This window comes from Erythranthe guttata, chromosome 9 (genome assembly GCF_056151865.1).
Source record: "Erythranthe guttata isolate IM_541 chromosome 9, IM_541, whole genome shotgun sequence".
Taxonomy (NCBI): domain Eukaryota; kingdom Viridiplantae; phylum Streptophyta; class Magnoliopsida; order Lamiales; family Phrymaceae; genus Erythranthe; species Erythranthe guttata.
The window spans coordinates 16,180,342-16,198,145 of record NC_142541.1 but is presented as its reverse complement, the minus strand read 5'-3'; the positions used below and the strand labels follow the sequence as shown (position 1 = coordinate 16,198,145).

General features: G+C 36.0%; 3 protein-coding genes across 6 annotated transcripts; 1 reads left to right on the top strand and 2 right to left on the bottom strand.

Annotated features, from left to right (window-relative positions):
* The first annotated feature begins 6 nt into the window (after nt 1-6).
* Nucleotides 7-3,600, top strand: LOC105975867 (eukaryotic initiation factor 4A-10). 2 transcript variants are annotated; one of them, XM_088823149.1, is made up of 5 exons: nt 7-196; nt 1,431-1,499; nt 1,594-1,700; nt 1,797-2,227; nt 2,693-3,600. In XM_088823149.1, the coding sequence occupies exons 2-5, from the start codon at nt 1,432-1,434 to the stop codon at nt 3,326-3,328; spliced, it is 1,242 nt and encodes a 413-aa protein (XP_088679275.1). In that variant the 5' UTR covers nt 7-196; nt 1,431; the 3' UTR covers nt 3,329-3,600. The 2 variants fall into 2 exon arrangements, with proteins under 2 accessions (XP_088679275.1, XP_088679276.1); XM_088823150.1 differs by having other exon boundaries at nt 72-569; nt 629-1,499.
* Nucleotides 3,601-5,575: 1,975 nt separating this feature from the next.
* Nucleotides 5,576-8,875, bottom strand: LOC105975738 (casein kinase 1-like protein 2). Of its 2 annotated transcripts, none has more exons than XM_013000962.2 (13): nt 8,542-8,875; nt 8,360-8,400; nt 8,199-8,268; nt 7,950-8,098; nt 7,754-7,849; nt 7,605-7,675; nt 7,434-7,495; nt 7,267-7,330; nt 7,091-7,175; nt 6,879-7,005; nt 6,676-6,792; nt 6,263-6,409; nt 5,576-6,116 (listed from the first exon to the last, which is right to left on the bottom strand). In XM_013000962.2, exons 1-13 carry the CDS (start codon nt 8,615-8,617, stop codon nt 6,109-6,111), a joined length of 1,113 nt encoding a protein of 370 aa, XP_012856416.1. In that variant the 5' UTR covers nt 8,618-8,875; the 3' UTR covers nt 5,576-6,108. The 2 variants fall into 2 exon arrangements, with proteins under 2 accessions (XP_012856416.1, XP_012856415.2); XM_013000961.2 differs by having other exon boundaries at nt 6,285-6,409.
* A 504-nt stretch (nt 8,876-9,379) lies between these two features.
* LOC105975737 (putative phospholipid-transporting ATPase 4) lies at nt 9,380-15,881 on the bottom strand. Of its 2 annotated transcripts, none has more exons than XM_013000955.2 (11): nt 15,582-15,881; nt 13,087-15,138; nt 12,701-12,811; nt 12,344-12,620; nt 12,156-12,244; nt 11,971-12,055; nt 11,663-11,872; nt 11,459-11,584; nt 11,248-11,346; nt 10,958-11,149; nt 9,380-10,337 (listed from the first exon to the last, which is right to left on the bottom strand). In XM_013000955.2, the coding sequence occupies exons 2-11, from the start codon at nt 14,895-14,897 to the stop codon at nt 9,657-9,659; spliced, it is 3,681 nt and encodes a 1,226-aa protein (XP_012856409.1). In that variant the 5' UTR covers nt 14,898-15,138; nt 15,582-15,881; the 3' UTR covers nt 9,380-9,656. The 2 variants fall into 2 exon arrangements, with proteins under 2 accessions (XP_012856409.1, XP_012856413.1); XM_013000959.2 differs by having other exon boundaries at nt 13,087-15,086; nt 15,582-15,871.
* Between the last annotated feature and the right edge of the window lie 1,923 nt (nt 15,882-17,804).

Sequence of the window (17,804 nt, the reverse complement as noted above, 5' to 3'; positions counted from 1 at the left end):
GATTTTGGTATTTGCCCTAGCCGCAATTCAGTATAAAAAGGAAAACCCTCAAAGCAGCCCTTATTTTTGGCAAACAGAAAAAGCGATTCCTTTCACTCCTCTTTGTTCTCCAACTCCGCGGCGCAGATCCGAGGAGTTATTCAGCAAATTTAATCAGCCCTAACAACAAGTTTTTTTCTTCACTCCAATTGAAAAGGTTCGATCTTTTTCTCGTTGCTACTTTTTTTTTTGTGTGTGTTTTTTTAGGGTTCATGATTTCCTGATTTGTAGCTTATCTTTGTCGGTGTTTTTACGGATTCAGTTGCGATTGATCTCTTATTTTATGCTGTAATGGCGCGAACAAAAGGTGGCGCAGCTAATGTGAATGTTATATTTTTTGTGTTTTTTTTTTGCTTGTAGATCTTGAATTTCAGGTGGTATGTTTTTTTCGGATTTAAATCTGTATTTTCTTAGGCATGTTTCAGTACTCGAATTTTTTCCGATTTTTTTTTTTTTCTCAACTAGGATTCATTGAGAAGCCAGAGTTCATATGTTGAATTGCAACAAAGTTATGTATATTGGTGAATGTAGTCACTATGATATTAACATTGGGAATCAATGAACTTCCGTCTAGATTTCTTCTTTTAAGTGCATTGTGTGGCTACGTCGCAACTCTTATCTTTTTCGGGTTTTTTTGTAACTTGTTAACTTTTCTGGGGTTAAAGATTGATTTTTTTTTAGTGAAACTAGGTTTTTATGGATGAATTCGTCGGTTTATTCGGGGATGAGGATTTCAGGGGCTATTATTTGTAGACTATTTAGTCCAAATTTCTGGTAGCCCCTTGCCTCGGATGGATATTTTCCCCGAAACATCACAACAGGAGTTTAATGCTTGTACCCCATAATAAATGGTTTGCAAGTTTGGCTCTTCTGTAACATTTATTATTTTCAAAGAAAAGAAGTTTCTGAAATTATTTGCCCACTCTTATTTTTCGTCATGTATTAGTACTTGTAGTGTCAGAGAGTTTTCCATTTGGATCCAATTGGTGAATGTAAGCATATTGTTTGTCTTTGTTATCGTTTTGGGTTATTTTGTAAACATTTCGGGGTAAAAAGATTCAATTTTTTTGAGTGAAGCGGTTTATGGATGTATGCGTCCTTCTATTCGAGCGTTATGAATTATGGGGATGAGGATTTCAGGAGCTATTATTTGTACTACTTAGTCCAAATTTCTGATAGCCCCCTTGCCTCGTTTGTATATCTTCCCCAAACATGTGAACAGGAGTTTAATGCTTGTACACCATAATAAATGGTTTACAAGTTTGGCTCTTCTGTAATATCTATTACTTTCAAAAAAATCAAAGTTTCTGAATTTATTTTCCGCCTTGTGTTTTTTATACTTTTCTAATGGTTCTCGTATAGAACTCACTAATGTATTTTTCCAACTGCAGTATGGCAGGTTTGGCACCAGAAGGATCTCAATTCGATACTCGTCAGTTTGACTCGAGGATGAATGAACTGTAAGTTCCCTTTACAAATGATTATTTTTGTCCAACCTATTCATTGAAGTAATAGGCATGGAAAGCTTTAATCTTGTTCAATTTTCTGGTGCAGCCTCCAAGTTGAGGGTGAAGAATTCTTTACTTCCTATGACGAGGTTTACGATAGTTTCGATGCAATGGGTCTTCAAGAGAATCTCCTAAGAGGCATTTATGCCTACGGTATGATTGCAATAAAACCGTTTGTTTAGCTTCAGACAACATCTTGTTTCGTATTTATAATGTTTTTTTACCTTTTTTTTTTTTTGTTCGACAAAGGTTTCGAGAAGCCCTCTGCAATCCAGCAAAGGGGCATTGTTCCTTTCTGCAAGGGACTCGATGTCATTCAGCAGGCACAATCCGGAACTGGAAAAACTGCTACTTTCTGCTCTGGCATTTTGCAGCAGCTCGATTACAGTTTGACACAGTGCCAGGCCTTGGTTTTGGCCCCCACTAGAGAGCTCGCTCAGCAGATTGAGAAGGTTATGCGTGCACTAGGTGACTACCTCGGTGTGAAGGTCCACGCTTGTGTCGGTGGAACCTCAGTCCGTGAGGACCAGAGGATCCTCTCTGCTGGGGTCCACGTCGTTGTTGGAACCCCTGGCCGTGTGTTTGACATGCTGCGAAGACAGTCACTCCGTGCTGACAGCATCAAGATGTTTGTCTTGGACGAGGCTGATGAAATGCTGTCTCGTGGTTTTAAGGATCAGGTATATATTTATCTCTTTCTTCTAATCTCTAATTTCACCTCAAAAACCGAACAGTCTTACATAAAATACCGTAAATGAACTTCGCAATTTGATTCTTTTGCACCACCATTCCAATCCACCACCATCATTCGTAAGAGAACTAGTGATGGAAATTATATATGGAAAATTACTTATATTTAAAAAGAAAGGATTGCTAAAAATGTGTTTTCGTTGTTTTAAGAGAAAAAATGTTTCCTCTTCATACTTGAAATCACTTTACTCGGTATTTACTTTACAACCAACCAAGAAATTTGTTTGACTTTACCTCTTCACCATTTGACTTGTCATTTATATTTGATACAATCAGAGCCATAGTATAGTTCATACAAAGTGTCTGAAATAAGCCCGTTTTGGCATATTGACAATTCTGTCAATTTTTATTCACCGAGCCTAAAATTAATCATGGATCTTTTTTTTGGCTGCTAGATTTACGACATTTTCCAGCTGCTGCCATCGAAAGTACAAGTCGGTGTATTCTCCGCCACAATGCCGCCCGAAGCACTCGAAATCACCCGAAAGTTCATGAACAAGCCCGTAAGGATTCTCGTGAAGAGAGACGAGCTAACCCTCGAGGGTATAAAGCAGTTCTACGTGAACGTCGAAAAGGAAGAGTGGAAACTAGAGACGCTATGCGACCTCTACGAAACCCTAGCAATCACCCAGAGCGTCATCTTTGTCAACACCAGGCGAAAGGTCGACTGGCTCACAGACAAGATGCGAGGTAGGGACCACACTGTCTCCGCCACACACGGTGACATGGACCAGAACACACGTGACATCATCATGCGCGAGTTCCGATCGGGCTCTTCTCGCGTGCTTATCACGACCGATCTTTTGGCTCGTGGGATTGACGTGCAGCAGGTTTCGCTCGTGATCAACTTCGATTTGCCAACTCAGCCCGAGAATTACCTCCACAGGATCGGAAGAAGTGGTAGGTTTGGGAGAAAGGGAGTCGCGATCAATTTTCTTGTTAGGGAGGATGAAAAGATGCTCCAGGATATTCAGAAGTTCTACAATGTTGTCATTGAGGAGCTTCCGTCGAACGTGGCTGATCTTCTTTGAGGTTGCGGTTTTTTTTGAAGTATTTTTGGTTCGTTTCTGGCAAGAGGGAGGCTCGTTCGAAGTTTTTTTTCTTTTTCTAGTTTAATTTCGTTTTTTTTTTCTTTTTGTTAATTTAATTTGCAAAAGATGATGTGATCCACCCTTGTGAAAACTGGTGCATGAATGTATAATCCGATTCGCTGTGGGTGGATAAATTATATACACTGTTGCAGTTTTGTCTGTAGGTATGTATCGTATTTGAATTTTTGTCCCGAAAATTTGGTTTATTCTCTTTAGTTGTCGAGTTGTGTTCGGCGTCTGCGTTTATTAGTGTGTGTGTAAATTTTGCGGTGAACTTTTTAACCTGCTACGTAGTTAAAAAACTGCGATAACTACGTCTTAATCTTGATGGCTATGGCTCAACTACTATTAGATTTAATTACACATGAAATTTTCCTGTTCAATAAAAAATAAAAAAATGAAATTTAATAATACCATTGCCATTGGTCAAAAATCAGAAAAGGTCTGCAAAATTCCAAATTAACAAATATGGTTATCAACTGCTGTGGCTCATGCATCCAGTCTTTATTCTTAAATTGAGATGTGAACAAGTAATAGTCTTTTACAAGACCAAATTAAAAAACTAAAATTAATATTTTAGCTTCTAACTAACATTAATATTTTAGACTGAAAATAACCAATATATTTGGAAAGTTCAGATCGAAAATAGACGGTCTAGACTTTTAAATGGAGAGCTTAGTACGAGAATTTGGACTGAAAATAGACATCTTAAACTGAAACCCAATGAAAATAACTGTTCTCTAATTACGTGAAATGTCATTCTTCGGAGTGGATGCAGTTTTGAAGATGGATGAGTTAGAGGAGAAAAAAGTATTTTCAGTCAAAAATGACATTTTCAGTCTAAGTTCTCTAACCGAACCGCCCGATGGACAAAGTACGAAAATATGAAAATCTTGATTTGAAATGGTATTAGTACCCGGGAGTGTTCAGCAAATTTCCCCATAATTTTATTCAAGAAAACGGTCAAACGATAACCGAATTTATAAATTCTACGGAAAAGCAACTAACTTATAGAAATATATAAAATAAAATAAATAAAATAAATAAAATTTACTTTGAATGTGACATATCATTGTATCAAAAAAATCACTATATAAACTACAACACAAAGCAAATAAAAAGAAACCAAATTTTTATTCTCCCTCTGCCTCTTGTATTTTCAAAATGCAAGAAACTATTCCAAACATGGAGAAAATTTCAAGAACCAACTCAAGCATAAGTGATATGAGGAGTTACAGCACTCGTAATTACGAAAACCCTCCTCCATATCTGGATTACAACAATAGGTTTAAGGATGTAAGAAGCAGGAAAGAAAACAACGGTGGCGCGGTCTCGTCTTCTTCTTCGAACAGATGGAATTACAATTCCGACCCTGAGTTCCAGAGGAAAAAGAGAGTTGTTGCCTATAAGGCGTATTCCGTCAACGGTTCAATGATGGGTTCTGTTAAACGAAGCTTCAGGTGGATCAAAAATTCTTGCAGGCAAGTCGTTCATCGTTTGTGGTGATTTATGTTGTCCGTTTTTTATTTTAATTGTTTGAGTTCTCGAATTCTTGAAAAAATTGTGTTGGTGTTGTGATGATTTGTTGTATGGAATATAAGTTGGTTGAATTTTATTTTTGTGTTGAATAAAAGGGATTTGAAGTTCTTGAAGATCAAGATACTGATATGATTGATTGAATTGGATATTATTACACAATTGTCTTATGTTTATTGTAATAAAATGTATTTATCTTATGTTTAATGTTTATGATTTTACAATAGGATGACTTGTTTCAAGAACAAGAAGAAATACCATTTCCTAGTCAAAGGAAAGCTTATGTAATTGATTATATTAGTCTGATGGAATAGGTCAATAGAAGCAAAGAATTAGTAACCTTTAACACACAACTGAATTAATTAATTAACTAATCCACTAAATTAAGGGAGAGTGGCTAATGTAATAAACAAAATGTGTACTTGAAACCAACTCTAGCAAATAGTATTGCATCAAGAAGCATTTGAATACTTCCGATTGTTTCTGTCGAGTGTCGATAACTAGTCCAATCACACACGAACACGTTACTTTATTTAATCACATGATAAAATATCATTTAGCACGGCGTAATTAATCAATTATTAAAAAAATACAGTTTATCATCAACCATCATATAGTTTACTCGGGACAAATCGAAAGAGAAGAAGATAATTCAATAAACATCAAACATTAACTCATAAAAAAAGAGTGATTAAAAGAGTTAAAACTGTTGACTATAGTGCATATTAGTTTTTGTTCGGGAATTTTACGGTCATTTTCTTATTTGTATGCTCTTGCATCTGCATTCGCATCATAATACGGAACTCTTCTAGCAGCTATCTAATATGTTTAAGCATTGCGATAATTAGAGGTGAATAATAATAATAATGCAACGGTAAAAAAGAGTAGCTTGCCATTAATTAATTAATTAATTAATTAATTATTGCATCCTTTCGTTATGGCCAAGGTTCAAGCTAGCCATGCTTTTGACTGTAGATTCGAGACTCTTCGTGTTTGAAGGGTTTTTAGTAAAAGACGAGGGCTTAACATCTGATGATGTCATCGCCAAACTTCTTTGCGCCACACTCGAATTATTACCAAGTGTTCTTGAGCTAGTATCTGTTGCACGTGGGTAAGAATTGTCGTTCTCATTGCCAGAAATCTCGGGATGCCTCGAAGATCCACCTTGTCTGAAGATACTAGAACTAGATACCTGCAAAAATACCAAAAATAAATCAAGAAAATTAATTTAATTCGTGCAGCTGCAAAAAAAAAAAAAAAAAAAAAAAAAAAAAAGTGGGACCCGTGTAAGAAATAGAGACATGAACTGAAGGGGACAACTTCTGTTTTATTTCTTACTGGGAGTGTGGGGCAATCTTACTTCTTTAGCCACGGTGTTGTCTTTTGCAACTGGACCTTTTTCTCTCAAGAAGCTTCCAGGATTCAAGAAGCTTCTGCCTCGAGTTGCATTCCCAGACCCAACGGGGGCCTTGCCTTCATTGCCACCTGTACGAAATTTGTAGGAAAATAGAAATACATTCAACTCTTAGAAAATATACATCTTAATAAACTTATCAACATGTTACAGAAAATCTTTTGCACAATACGACACTCCGTAAGAAGTAGCTAACTTGAAAAACAACAATTCTCTACATAAAATAGTAGGGTTTTTTGATAAGTGGGTTTTTTTTTTTTTTGGGGGGGGGGGGGGGGGGGGCATTGCCCCCATATCCGGATACGATTCAATCTGACTAATTGCCAAAGAATATCACCTGACTGCTTTTCGATATTAGCATTCGGCACACCTGAACTTGTTCCAGCAGCAGTTGCAAGCTCTGGCCGCTGATATTTCACAATAGTCCAGTCAAATACATTGTCGGGCGGAAAACCTGCCAGGGAATACAAAAAGTTTGAAGCAAAAGAATAAAAGGAGAGTGTAAATATGAAGACTTCGATATGAAAAAGGTTTCAAAACCTTCTCGAACATAAAGGTCCCGGAAAATTTTCTTCAAATACGCGTAATCTGGTTTATCTTGAAATCTAAGCGAACGGCAATAATGGAAGTAAGACGCAAACTCACTAGGATAGCCGCGGCATAAAGCCTGTAAAAAAAAAATCAGGTCCTTTAATTTTTCGAAATATACAATCATTCGGAAGGGAAAAAAAAAAGAGAAAATGGGAAATTACCTCAATAGAGGTTGAGAGTTTTTTCTCCCTAATTTTCTCGTACTTTTGTTTCTTGCTTCCAGCTTTCAGCCCTTGCCACGGAAGGCTAAATAATTTCGAGGTGAGTAGACATATTACGAGAAGTGCAAGCAGAGGAAATAGAAAAAAAAGGCAAGAGTATCGGATTACGGATATACCTTCCTCTTAGGAAATACATGAGAACATATCCAAGTGATTCTAGATCATCCCTCCGACTTTGTTCTATGCATTTGTAAAGCAAAATCAACGACAAATCAGATTATATCTATCTCAAAGGTTAAAAATTAAGAAATAAACGGAGCTTTGACAGAGGTCACATGCATACCAATGCCAAGATGGGTATTCATGCTTGCATATCTGGCTGTCCCGGTCAAATTTTTATTCTCTCTGCAAATAGAAAGTATAACAAGAAACCTTTTAAAAAGAAAAAAATTACAGAACAATCATACTTGAAAAAATAAGGGTTTTATTCTATGGATATTGAAGACGTATTTACCTATAAGGGATGTGTTGATGAGTATTGGAGTCTCTGTATTTCTTGGCAAGTCCAAAATCTATGGCATAAACCTGCATGCAATCGAAATTTAGTCGCAAATACCAACAGATTATATAAGCAAAAAAAATGAAAATGGCAAAAACGGACACCTGATGAGCACGTTTTCCCAAACCCATGAGAAAGTTGTCCGGCTTAATATCGCGATGCAGGAAAGATTTAGAGTGAATATACTCAACCCTATTAATCTGAAGAAAAAAGAGTTCAAGATTTCTGAGTAAATATTGGAAAAATACGATTGTTTATTCGTAACCAAAAACACGGAAACGAAATATCGAAGTATCGTACCATCTGTTCGGCAAGCATGAGAACAGTCTTTAAAGAAAGCTTTCTACTACAGAAGTTGGATAAGTCTTCAAGACTAGGTCCTAACAAATCCATCACAAGAACATTGTAGTCTCCTTCGACTCCAAACCATCTAACATTCGGAATTCCAGCTGTCAACGTAAAATCATTTCAATTTTCTTAGTGTTCACAAATATAAAATGTCGGAAAAAAAAATCGAGACAAAGACAGAGAAAAGATGAGATCATTTACTTCCTCCTTGAAGTAATTTGTACAGCTTGGACTCGTACACTAATTGGGGATGTTTTGTCTTCACATTTTCCTGATCGAGAGTGAAATGTGACGTAAGCAAAAACACAGAAAGAAAAAGTACTGTAAAAGAAGAGTAAAACAACACTTGATAAATTACTCACGAGCTTAATTGCAACTTCTTCATTCGTCTGAATGTTAGTACCTGCAAAACAGACAACACAAAAATACATAAACCCAACTCAGAAAAGGTAATTAATCAACAAAATATCCGAAAATTTTTTTTAAAAAAAAAAAAAAAAAAAAAAAACAGAGAGAAATTAGAGAAGTAAATTCTAAAGCAAACCTAAATAGATCTCCCCAAAGGATCCGCCCCCAATTTTTCGCCCCAATCGAAACTTATTCCCCACGCGCGGCTCCATTCAATTGAAAGAGCAAAACCCTAACCCCAGCTCCTGCTTTATTCAAATTCAACTGAAACTTGCAGATGTCTACCTAGAGAGAGAGAGAGAGAGGAGAAGAGAGATGGAACAAAGAATCGAACAATTTTATACGAAAAAACAACAACAATTCATTGGTGGCGTCGATCAAATCAATGAATTCGCACGCTTATAAGTATTTGTTTACTTATTTATATATGTTCTTCTTTCTCCGTTTACGCCACACGACGCCGTTTTAATAATGGGCTGACGGGTCGACCCATGATCCTTATATTTGTTTTTTTTCCAAAATAAAAAATACCCATCTCCAATTCAATAATTTGAGATTTAAAAAAGGTATAATAAAAATAAATAATTCATTACTCCATAAAAATGAAATTAAAGTGATTGCATCCTCATAAATTTCACATATAATAGTTTCTAACTTTTTTTAATTGAAATTATCTTTGTAGATTTTTTTTTATAATTAAAAGGAAATTCATTAAGACGAGAAAACGGTAAAATACTAATGTCAACAAAACGGTAACCCCCGTCACAAAAACGAGAAAACGGTAAAATACTAATGTCAACAAAACCATCCCTATCGGCGTTAAACGCCCATTCTGCGAAGGTTGTGAGCTGCAAAATTAACACCGACTAAAGATGCTACCTGACGAACTACACTGAGTAATTTGGGTAAATAAAATTCACCTTCAATTTCGACACACACCACGCACATAAATATATATATGAATTCGGGTAAAATGGGAATAAAATCTATATACGTATAACGTATACGGTAGTATATAACTAAGTAACGTTCACCGACTGTAGCATAAAAATCGAACCCTATAAAACTGTACATACAAATTAGCCTCAGTATGTACTTTTTGCCTCAAACAAATAATACCTCAATTATACCGGGCAAAAAAAAAAACAAAGAAATGAATCAAAAATGGCCTCCAAAGAACAAAAAAATAATAATAAACAATAATAGTAATCAATATAAAAAGAACCCATTATTACAAAATGTAGATAAGCCTCACGTTTGTTGCTGCCCAATCGGATGATGACACGTGCTCATAGTCGAATACTTCTTCTGCAGCCTCCCTTTCAACTGTCTTATCTTCGCATCGACCCTCGCGGTAAACCCAATTTTCGTCTTTTGTCTCGCCTTCGACCTTTCCCTACTCCACATATGCCCGTCTTCGATATCTTTTCTCGAGTATTTAATCTCCTGGATAATATGATGATCCAACGGCTTAAAAGACCTCTGGAAAGAAATGTGCGCGAGGTACGGCAGATTACAGAGCACCGTCACAAGGAGAGTGGTGGACCAGTAAATAGGGGCCGGGGCGAGAATCTCGATGAGTACGCGGAACGCGTTCACGCGTAGGGAATATGCCATTTCTCCATAGACGAGGAGGAAAAGATACCACATGGTTATGCTGCCGGATATTAGGAAGTGCTGGATCCAGGTGAAGTGGCTCATGGTAAGGGCGATTTGGACATTAACCGCCCAGATGACGCAGGTCATCATGGCGGTCCCCACAGCGACCATGTCGGCGGTTTGACCCTCGAGGCGGAAGGCTTGGTCGTAGAAGATTACTATGTTGAGGAAGAAGATGACCAGGGAGGTGTAGAGCCCGTTCGCCATCCATCCGAATATTCTTTGCCAGTCGAAGAATAGGTTCTTCGGGCCTTGTTGGTATAATGCTGGAAACTGCAATTTTTTTATTTTTTATAGTGAAAACGAAAATATAATGAGTTTGGATTTCTTTTTTCTTTTTTTTTTTTTTTTTTGAAATTGAACTTTAAGGGAGGATTCTGTAATATTTTTAAAATACGAGAGGTATCAATGAAATTAGATCTAACATCGAGGGACGATAATGTAATTTACTCACTTAACATCGAGGGACGATAATGTAATTTACTCACTATTTGGTCTAAGAGTAAAAATGGAATTTCAAAAAGTCAGAGAGTCAACTGAGTCAAACCTAATTGAACTTTAAGGGAGGATTCTGTAATATTTTTAAAATATGAGGGGTATCAATGTAATTAGATCTAACATCGAGGGACGATAATGTAATTTACTCATTATTTGGTCTAAGGGTAGAAATATAATTTCAAAAAGTCAAAAAGTCAAATGAGTCAAACCTCATTACCTCAAAGAAGGTATACATAATTTTTCAAATCAGAAGACGTCTAGGGATCTAACTGTAATTTGACCTAACTTTTGGGTAGGTAGGTGTAATTTTCAATATTCAGCAGTTCGATGCAACACATGGGTACTAAATGCAATAAACTCGATTACTATACGACAGTAAGAAAACTTAAACTGACCTGCAAGCACACTTCAGAATCGACGTCTTGTTCGAAAACTCCAAGAGAAATAACGGGCAATGAAGTTAGTACGACATTGAACAGTAGCATGTACCAGTCGTCGTAAACAGACTGTCCCGAGAAACCGGCAAAAGCTTCGAAGTAGAAGATTGTAAGGCCAAATGCAATGTTCTTGTAGAAGAAATAGCAAATCTGCAATCATAGAATTATTGCAAATAATACGATTTATATACGTACGTAAATTAAATGAAATATTTTGTAAGAAGTTCAACTCGAAAGTAATTAAGTACCATCTGAGCAATTCTTTTGTAGCACCAATGCCCGTGTACGACAAGAAGCCTCTCGAGAAATTGGAACTCCGCTATTGCAAAGTCGCTCGCCATCACGGCCTTTTTGCAACAAAAATGATATATTTAATTGCATTTATTATTATTCAATACATATGTATGTATGTATATATATATATATATATATATATATATATATATATATATAACAAACCTGCATTCCTTCACAGCCGCTGATGCCAACACCGATGTCAGCTTCTTGAATCATACCAACGTCGTTTGCACCGTCACCAATTGCTAATGTGATTTTTCCAGTTCCTTCTTTAACCAATCTTGTCACCTAGTTTTTTCCAAATAATATTATATGTCTATAGAATAAATCGAGAGGTTTATGAAATAAAATATCAGAATTACTCACGAGAGCTTTCTGCTTGGGCGAAACACGACAGCAAATAACAGAAGCACACTCGATTGCTAAATTCAAGAAATGGTGCTTCATATCATCTTCCAACGCATAAGTCAGAGTTTTCCCGTCGATTATCAATGCAAATGCTGCATGTGGATCCTTTTCTACCTTAATCATTTCGGTTCCGTTCGTAATTTGCTGTAATATGTCCTCTTTTGCAGCCTTAAAACAAAAGCCATAATTAATATTTAGCTTCTAGAAAGAAAAACAAAACCTATAATTAATATTTAACTTCTAGAAAGAGAGAAAAAAAATATTACCTGTCTGCAATCTTGAACTATTGCATCCAAATTCGACGATATACATATTTGCCTCATCCCTTGTCGAAGCAAACTACAAGCAAATCTGCATAACGACGACAAGATTTTAGCTTAAAATTGAGAAAACCAAATTTAATAAAACAAGTATAAAAATAAGACACATTCTTGCTAGTGAGAAAACGGACCCTATATTAATTGCAGTTTCCATCTTATCACCTGTCAGAACCCATATCTTTAAACCAGCTTGAGCCAGTTTATCGATGCATTGAGGCACCTATAAAAAAACAAATAACAAACAAAGAATAAGACCGAAACCGCGCTTAAAACTAATAATAATCATATATAACTATATATGTGTGTATATAAAACATACGCCTTTCTGTAATTTGTCCTCGACAGCAGTTGCACCGACGAGTATCAAGTCCTTTTCCATCAAATCGGAAACCCGCTCGAGATTTGCTTCTCTGTCAGCACCAAACGAGGTTTTGGCCTTTGTGAATTCGTCATTCCAAGTGGAATATTCCTCCTCACTGAGTTTCTTGTATGCAAGTGCAAGAGTTCTCAATCCAGCTTCTCCGTATTCATTCAAATGCTTTCTTGTTGCTTCCTCGTACATTCTCCCGTTTTTCGATAATCTATCGAAAATGATGCTGTAAACAAAGAATTACATTATTTAGATTAAGAAAGCCATTTAAAAAAATAAATAAATAATAATAACTTAAGAACGTACCTATCGGCTCCTTTGCACAGGAGAAGAATCTGATCCTTTTCATCTCTAATGATTACCGACATTCTCTTCCTTTTGCTAGTGAAATCCAACAACGCGAGAACTTTGAACTCCCTGAATTTTTGCATGACAAATATTACGCGTCAGATAAACTAATTATTCAAAGCAATAACTTAAGGCCTCGTTTGGTTCCTAAGATAAAGATTGGCCGAAATAAGATTTATGATACCCCAATTATATGGTTGGACCGAGATTAGAGCCATTTTTTTCCCACAATTGCAGGCCGGCCCGAAAAGCTATTTGACTAACCAAACATTTAATTATTTAATTAATTGTGGATAATCTTATCAACCAAACGAGGCCTAAAAGTATGCTGTCTGTGGTCTCACCTTTCAGTAGGTTCTTGAGAGGAAGGATATTTCTCACGCACAAACACACTCGACTGTGTTCTCTTACAGAACTCGAAACCGAATTCTCTCGCAGCAACTAAGAAAGCACCTTCGTCAGGCGATTCAGCTTCATAGGTAAAAACTCCCGTTTCTTGATTTTGCTCCGGAATGGCAGTGTGGCAAAGAGACAGTATTCTGAAGAACAACAAAATGTTATTCTCGTTCGGTTCTTTAAACCAGTTCCCATTCATAAGCCTGCTGTCTTCGAAGCTGAACCCCTTTATCGGATTCTTATTATTAATCGCGTCTTCGTCTTTCGATGTAATCACAGTCTCGAGCTGAATTTCGGGTCCCGCAAATTCATGCCCGTTTTTCTCTGAAAAATTCCCATTCCCATTTTGCCCTTGTCCATCCATATCCATTACCATCTGTTTAGCAGCAGCAAGCTCCACATCACTAGCACGAGTACCGTACGCAGTGCCGGCAATCGAGCATTTAAGGAAGTCCATTTGATTGCAAGTCAAAGTCCCTGTTTTGTCCGAAAGAATTGTGTCCACCTGTCCTAACTCCTCGTTTAAATTTGATGTCCGAGCCTGAGCAGGGGTCCCACTTTCCTCATCGTACATGTTAAGATCTTGGTTAATGAATATAGCTTGAAGCACTTTCACAACCTCGATAGATACATACAGAGATATCGGTATCAAATATCCGTACAACATCAGAGCAGTCACTAGATGATAAAAAGCTGACTGCAAAGGCTTGTTTGGATCGAAGAGACCTTCTCTATCAGGAACCTGTAAATACCACCAATGGGGTAAATCGTTTTTCGTCTTCACAATAAAACCCACTCCACTAATGAATGATATGAAAACCAAGAAACTGAATAGAATGTATATGATTTTATCCATTTGTTTCTCGATTCTGCTCCGTTTCGAAGGGGATTTTGTAGCGTTCTGCATCACTTTACTGTCATGACCGGTGAATATAACGACTCCGTAAACGTAGGCTGTGTTTCTAAGCTTCGAGTCTCGCAGAAGAATCTGATTCGGATCGAGTGGGTGGACCCTACTATTATAGTCGAGTTTGCCAACAAAAGTGTAGAGATTTGGATTCGGATCCTCGCATCTTATGGTTGCATCAAATCCCTCGAAAGTTGGGTCATCATCGAGAGACAAAGTTACCTCCAAAGCCCGTTTCACTTTCAAATTCGTCTCCCCATCTAAATTCATAGTTTCCACATAGCAAATCCCATCTTCGTAACTCGAAGACAAAAGAAGCAAATCTGCAGGGAAGAACTGATCTTTCTCCACTTTCACAATATCTCCAACTCGAAGCTTCATCCACGGTTTAAGACCAAACACACCCCCTTCTTTATGCACACTAGCTTTCCGTAAATTAACCTTCATATCCTGTATAAACCTCCGCCAATCTTCAAGAGCTTCTTTAGCCATACTCAGCCCCACCACAAAAGCCAACGGTGCTATCATACTCATCGGACCGAACGGAGAAACGGGAGTTAGAGATAAGGCTGCAGCTAGGAGAAAGTACAAGTTGGCTACACGTCGGAATTGTTCGAAAATCGCCTTTGGCAAGAATGTGAGGAAGTTGTACTTGGTGGTCGAAATGTAATTTGTGCAGTATTTGAGGGGCTTTATCTCGTGAATATGAGGCTTATTACAGTGGACGATTCTTGAATAACCTGGTCCTTCGATTTCGTCTGTTTTGTCTTCCTCGGTTGGGTGTGGCCTGTGGCAAGCGAATGTGTAGAGATTGCTCCGACGGAGCTTTGCTCTTATTCTTCCACCAGCCATTTTTTTTTTGCCTTTTTTTTCTTTTCTTTCTGGTTGCTATTATATGAAGCTCGATGCTAATTTTCGGTGTCGGAAAAAAAGCATGCGAAGAAAGCTACAGCACTTGCCGCGAAACGAGGCAAGTGAAAGGGTTGTTCATATCAACCTATGTTCTCCATGGTAAATCCACATGCCCACATGAAAATTTGCCTACCATGGAAAAATTACCGATTTTAAAGAAATTGCTGCAATGTACCACCACCTGCGAGAAAATCGATATATAACGAAATTTTTCATACTTTTGCTCTTCGATGTAAACGATTCGAGCGTATTATTATTACACAATAAAAGTTTTGAATTACGTGACAATTAGCCAAGATCACAAAGGATTCAACATAGCCGACTAGTCGAGTCAATTACAACGAGTACGCAACCGAAAAATATTCGAATGATCACAAAATTACAGCATAAAATCAACCATGAAAAAGAATTTGAGAAACAAAAGAATTCATCCAAACAAACAACAAATCATAGCCGAGTAAAAATCACAAAAACAAATAAATAAATAAATTCAACATTTCCTCCTCTGCAGCTTAAAAATTAATTAAATTAAAAAAAAAAAAAACACATGCTCACTAAAAACGAAACAAATCGACAACAAACAGATTAAGAAGAATGAAAAAGAAACGGATTTTGTAATAATACCTGAGCAAATAATGATCAAATGGGAATGTGGGACAAACCCATATGGGATCTCAGCTGAAGGGTGGCGATGGACGACACAGAAACCAAACAACGACGGCAGAGAAAAAAAATATTAAAAAAAAAAATTAATAGGTTGGAGAAATTAAAGAGAGATTGGGAGAGTTTTTAGAGAGAGAGAGGGGCGAAAAAATAGAGACTGTCGAAATCCGCACCGCCACTGTTTCGCGCTGTCTCCCGTCTTCATTGATTTCTTGTTTCCCGATTACGGTTAATTAATCCCTCCTATTATTTAATTAAACTATTTTTCTTTATTTTTCACGTTTTTTATTATTTTATTATTTTATCGGTAAATTACAAAAAGACCCCTAAACTTAAGCTAAATAATGAAAAATACCCCACCTATTGGTAATAACCAAAACCCCCCTCTGATTAACTGTTAATCGAGTTTTTTAACCAAAATGTGTACAGTCTATTATACATTTTTGTTAAATGAGTGAGATATAAAAGAAATATCTGAAATTGTGTAAAGTCTATTCCCTAGGATAAAAAAAAATCCGTGAAAAGTCACACTGTAAGAAGTTGGTATAAGACGGAAAGAACCGTAGGGGTTTTTTGGTAATTACGCATAGGTGGGGGTGTTTTTCATTATTTAGCCAAAGTTCAGGGAGTTTTCATAATTTACCCTTATTTTATTTACCTTCCTACTATCCTAAGTGAAAAAATTACAGTTTTTATCCCTTAAGTTTGCACTAGTTTCACATTTGAGCGTCAATATTCACAAAAGTAACATTTGATCCCTCATGTTTCAATAATATAATACTTTTGGATAGTTAGACCGTCAATTAAGACATTGATGGACACATGCTTGATTCGATTAGTTTTAACGGCAAATGGACGGACATAACTAAAAGTGTTGAATTTTTAAAATATGAGGGATCAAATGTGTTTTTTGTGAACATTGTGGACCAAATGTGAAATTGGTACAAACTTGAGGGACAAAAATTGTATTTTGTATTATTAAGTCTAATTAAAATATTAAAAAAAAAGAACTAATTAATTATTTATATTTGTTGATTGTATTCGTGCATTGGAATAATAATATTCACACGTCATTAAAATATTTCTTTTGACTTTTTTTTTTTTTTTTTGAGAAAATATTTCTTTTGACTTCAAAAATATATATTAATTAGGTAATAAGGACTAAGGAAGAATAATTTTACGCAATAAGTAATTTAATTTTGTAAAAGTTTAGTACCTGAGTGCAATACTTTTACATAACAAAAATTCCACACCTAGGTGTGGATGCATTAATATACCTTTGCTCGTTTAATGATTTTATTCTTTACTCACGATTTTAAAATATAAAACTATCAATCAATTCAATTACTTTTAGTAAAGTAATTAATTTGATGAAAAAACCATTTATGCCTTAAAAAAAAAATTAATTAATAGATATGGAAAAAGGTATTTGAAATATTTATTGTAAGAATATATTTGACTGTTTTCCAACATTTGAAATGGAATATTGGAAATGTCACATCAAAAACCATTATTCCTTCACCGAAAATGTCATATAATTAAAAGTTGGGCAAATTACGGGGCACCCTAGGTATACTCGCTCAAATTACGAAAAACTCCTTATGTTTAGCTAATTACCAATATCCCCCAAGTCCCCAACTATGTATTTTCTTACACGTTCATCTCTACCCTCTCAAATTTACCTATTTAAGAGAGTTTTTTCTGTAAGACAATACACAATTAAGGAATGATTGTAATTATTAAAAGATGAGTAGTTTTTTTCATAATTTAAGATTAACTCGGGGAGCTAGCCGTAATTTGCCCATTAAAGTTTGACAAAATTGTTAAACAATTAATTGCTTGCCTAACATGTCATCCATCTAATTAAATTTCGATGCAATTGTTATCCATAGAAACATATTAGTTAGGTATTAAAGGAAGACTTTTATTTTTAAACTTTAAATTGTATTATTATAATTTTTTTTTTATTGTCCATAATAATGGTCTAATCCTTCTCAACACCACTTAGGTGTTGTTTGCAAAAACTTATTTAAAATCAGAAGTTAGTAATTGTGATTTAAATTCGTTTCAAGCGTTTATTTGTAGAATTTGGGATGGATGCAAAATACGCTGGAAAATCAACTTAAATTTGAAAAAGCAAGTTCATAGTGCTTTTAAAATTACAACTTAAACTAGCTAATTTTA

Excerpts from the sequence above, each read along its gene's own strand:
- LOC105975738 (XM_013000961.2), bottom strand. The coding sequence starts at position 8,617 with ATGGAGCCGCGCGTGGGGAATAAGTTTCGATTGGGGCGAAAAATTGGG. Across the intron at positions 8,401-8,541 it reads CTTTGGGGAGATCTATTTAG|GTACTAACATTCAGACGAAT; the intron begins GTTTGCTTTAGA and ends TCTGTTTTGCAG. Across the intron at positions 6,793-6,878 it reads GGACCTTTATGTTCGAGAAG|GTTTTCCGCCCGACAATGTA; the intron begins GTTTTGAAACCT and ends ATTCCCTGGCAG.
- LOC105975867 (XM_088823150.1), top strand. The coding sequence starts at position 1,411 with ATGTATTTTTCCAACTGCAGTATGGCAGGTTTGGCACCAGAAGGATCT. Across the intron at positions 1,701-1,796 it reads AAGAGGCATTTATGCCTACG|GTTTCGAGAAGCCCTCTGCA; the intron begins GTATGATTGCAA and ends TGTTCGACAAAG. Across the intron at positions 2,228-2,692 it reads CTCGTGGTTTTAAGGATCAG|ATTTACGACATTTTCCAGCT; the intron begins GTATATATTTAT and ends TTTGGCTGCTAG.
- LOC105975737 (XM_013000955.2), bottom strand. The coding sequence starts at position 14,897 with ATGGCTGGTGGAAGAATAAGAGCAAAGCTCCGTCGGAGCAATCTCTAC. Across the intron at positions 12,812-13,086 it reads TCTCAAGAACCTACTGAAAG|GGAGTTCAAAGTTCTCGCGT; the intron begins GTGAGACCACAG and ends GCAAAAATTCAG. Across the intron at positions 12,245-12,343 it reads AGGACAAATTACAGAAAGGC|GTGCCTCAATGCATCGATAA; the intron begins GTATGTTTTATA and ends GTTTTTTTATAG.